Genomic DNA, 3538 nt, shown 5'->3' with positions numbered 1-3538 from the left:
TATATTTATATTATATATTATATATATTATATATATTATATAAATCTATCAAAAGAAACAAGTTTGAGTTCATAACTAACAAAGATATAAATTATTAAACTTAATTATGTGTTTAATTTGAATACTTGTTTAAGTAATTATACTTAATATGGTCGATAATCTATTTTTTATTTAAAGTGCGATAAAACAATAAAAAAAATCGTAAATAGAGTTTTTAGAATTCGTTGTAAAGGAAAGATTTTTTTGTAGGAAATAATATTTAAACAAATCGCAAAAAAAATTTTTTAACTTTGTAAAATTTGTAAAATTTTAGAAAAAAAACTTCGCACTGCATTTATATAACAAAAAATGAATTTAATTTTTAAAAAAATTTAATTAATATAGATTTAAAATGATTTCTTTTTATAAAGTTATAATAATTTAAATATCAGTAATTTTTGCACATAATGTTTCTTTAATTTTGCACATAAGTATTTCTATATTACAAATTTGACTTTTTATCTATATCTTTATTTATATGGTACAGGTATTGGCCGATAATAGACGATGCATTGAGAACTGCAGCAATCGAACGTAAAATACATATACGATTGTTAATATCATCATGGAAATATTCAAGTAAATTAGAATTTTCTTTTTTGAAGTCTCTTATGGAATTGACAGATAGTTACACAGGTGTGAAAATCGAAGTGGTCAGTTTTTGCATATATTTACGTTTCATATATTTCTATAATATAATTATACTCATATCTTCTATATGACATTGCATTTATATTAATTTTATTTTTCAGAAAAGATTTGTAGTTCCTACTAATCCTGATTTTGATAAAATACCATTTTCAAGAGTAAATCATAATAAGTATATGGTGACTGATGCAACTGCATATATAGGTACAAGCAACTGGTCTGGCGATTATTTCATAAACACTGCAGGCAATTATTTTTTTTCTTTTTTCTTTTCTCTTATTCTATTTTATTACTTAATCAATAATAAAATATATGAAATTTGTTATTGATGCATTAGGTATTGGTACAGTATTTGAGACAATCGGCGATCAAACTTTGAACAATCTTAGGCAACAATTGGAAAATATTTTTCATCGTGATTGGAATTCCGAATATTCCTACTCTCTAAATGGAAGTTTACCATTCGTAGAACGACAGATAAATACTATTGAAGATGACTATTATCTATCATCAGCACGTTACATATTAGCGTGATAACGTCAATGATTTCATTAACAATTATACGTGCCTAACGAAAAAAAATGAAAATCATTTTTCGATGCTTAATATTTATAATTAGAGATGAATCTGTTAAATTTCTAGACTTTCCATTTTTGATAAATATTAAACTTTTTTTCTTCTCTTTTTTATTATTTTTTTTTTTTTATTTTTACGCACATTTTTACGATTATCTATATTCAGCAAATATCAATTTCATGCTGACGTTTTATTTGTTCCGTGTACATTACATACACGCAAATACAGATACATTCTTCTTCCATTCTTTTTTACCATTCCTTTTGGTATTATTTCTTTGAAAATATACACATGTGCAGTCGCGTATATATCATATACATCTACGTACAAGCATGCTCTATCTTTTTTTTTCTTTCCTTTCTATGTATATATCCATCATACATAAATGTATAAATTATGAGAAACGCACATACCTGAAATCTTAAGCTTATAGGAATAATCTTACATAACGGACGTTTGTGTGCCTTGCTTTAAGTGACCTTGCAAATGTCTTCTATGAAAAATCGTTTCAATGCCAGTGCCCCATGTTCCGTCCATATATATATAATTCTTAAAAAGATATTAAATATTGTAATAATTAATATTTATAATTTTTCGTTTTTATACGAGTATTAATTAAGAAAAATTGCATGAATCTGTGACATTTATTATGTGTTAATAATATTATATGTTTTGCAAATATAAAATATAAAATGTATCGTAAATATGCAAATTATATTGACGTATCTGATTATAAAAAAGTAGCTTCTAGTATGCTCATATAACGTTTAAAAAGTATCCATCTTCGTGTGCAAATACACATAATTCCACAAGAATAGCCTGATAATCGTGACAAAAAGTAGTGTTTTTTCACAGCTACATTCGAATTTGCATGACGAATTATATGCTTGCAGAACATGTTAGTTTGCATCACGTTAATCATGTTAATTTGTTTATCTATTACGAAATATAGTTCTTTTCAAACGCATAATATCATGATTCGTATTGGATCTTGATTCGTCATTGGATCTTTTTCATTAACTATTTTCAAACGAACTTTTCTCATTTATTATACAAATTATTTCCATTTTTCCTAAATACATATATTTAATTCGGATTTTTATTTTATTATTATAGAAAAATATATTATTATATATTATACGTAATGTTATACATAATATACAATATACAAATATATATAGTAATTAATCTGTGTAATTATTAATAATTAATTATTAATATTACGAAGCAATATTTCTAGTAGGAGGTTATTATTCTTTCTTCAGCTGAATAAGCAGATTGTCACAGAGTACGTCACATACCAGAAAAAACGTACGCGTAAGCGAATAATGGCGCGATTCATTTTTAATCGTCTCTTTTTATTTTAAACGTTAGATAAAAAATATATTATAATAAATTATATGTATAATGAAAGATATGTGTTCAATACATTTAAAAAAAGATTTATGATATTATAATAAATTTATATAATAAGATATTTATTATTTATTTGTTAAGACACGTCATATATATATAAATTTTGCGATATTTGCAGAAATTATTGTTCATTAATGAATGTTTCGTACTTAAGATATCTAATTATGAATTTAATAATTATTATTAAATTATTTTGAAACATATGAAAATATAGGAATTCTCATATTTAAATGCTGAAATGAATATTTCAGATAATCGAAATCTTTTTTATATTAAGTCTCTTGTTTCCTCCTTGTGCTTTCTCTTTCTTTTTTCTTCTATTTCTTTTTATTTCTTAATTTTAATTCTTCAATAATAAGTGTAATGTTTTTATTAATATTTTCATTTTGATTTTTTGTTAAACAATTATTTATAATATTAATAAACTTTCTGACATTTTTTAATAAATTTGATGAATTTTATGATTAAAATGCGACAAATAACTGATTAATCTTCTTTATTATTCACATTGCAGTTTTTAAAATTTTTCTTTACGTTATATATTTCTATTTTTTAAAAATTTTGAAATATTAATTATTAATATAATAATATTATTAATAAAAATAATATTTTTATCATTTGATTTGTTTTTAAGATAACAAATAAAATAATTAAAAAGTCTTTTTAATAACAATCGAAATTTGAGTTAAAATGAAAAAAATAGAAATTTATTTCCTTCGGTAGAAATAAATATTAAGAAAAATTATTGCAAAATCTTTTATTGTAAAATACAAATTTCCATAACAATATATTAATTATTAATATCAATTTGAAAAACTGTTTATATGTTAACATTATTTTAAAAGGATTGTTATAATAT

General features: G+C 22.3%; 1 protein-coding gene across 5 annotated transcripts in view; it reads left to right on the top strand.

The window, feature by feature from the left end:
• The window catches only part of LOC102671188 (phospholipase D3-like), an 11658-nt gene extending 9441 nt beyond the window's left edge, over window positions 1–2217 (top strand). For all 5 annotated transcript variants that reach the window (XM_006622680.2, XM_031513777.1, XM_031513776.1 and 2 more), the window contains 3 exons: window positions 527–692; window positions 792–933; window positions 1025–2217. In XM_006622680.2, the coding sequence (XP_006622743.1) occupies window positions 527–692; window positions 792–933; window positions 1025–1221 (505 nt within the window). In that variant the 3' untranslated portion in view covers window positions 1222–2217. The remainder of the gene's footprint in view (window positions 1–526; window positions 693–791; window positions 934–1024) is intronic.
• Window positions 2218–3538: the final 1321 nt, after the last annotated feature.

The sequence above is a fragment of the Apis dorsata genome, unplaced genomic scaffold (genome assembly GCF_000469605.1).
Source record: "Apis dorsata unplaced genomic scaffold, Apis dorsata 1.3 scaffold_739, whole genome shotgun sequence".
NCBI lineage: Eukaryota > Metazoa > Arthropoda > Insecta > Hymenoptera > Apidae > Apis > Apis dorsata.
This window is presented reverse-complemented; position numbering and strand designations above follow the sequence as displayed.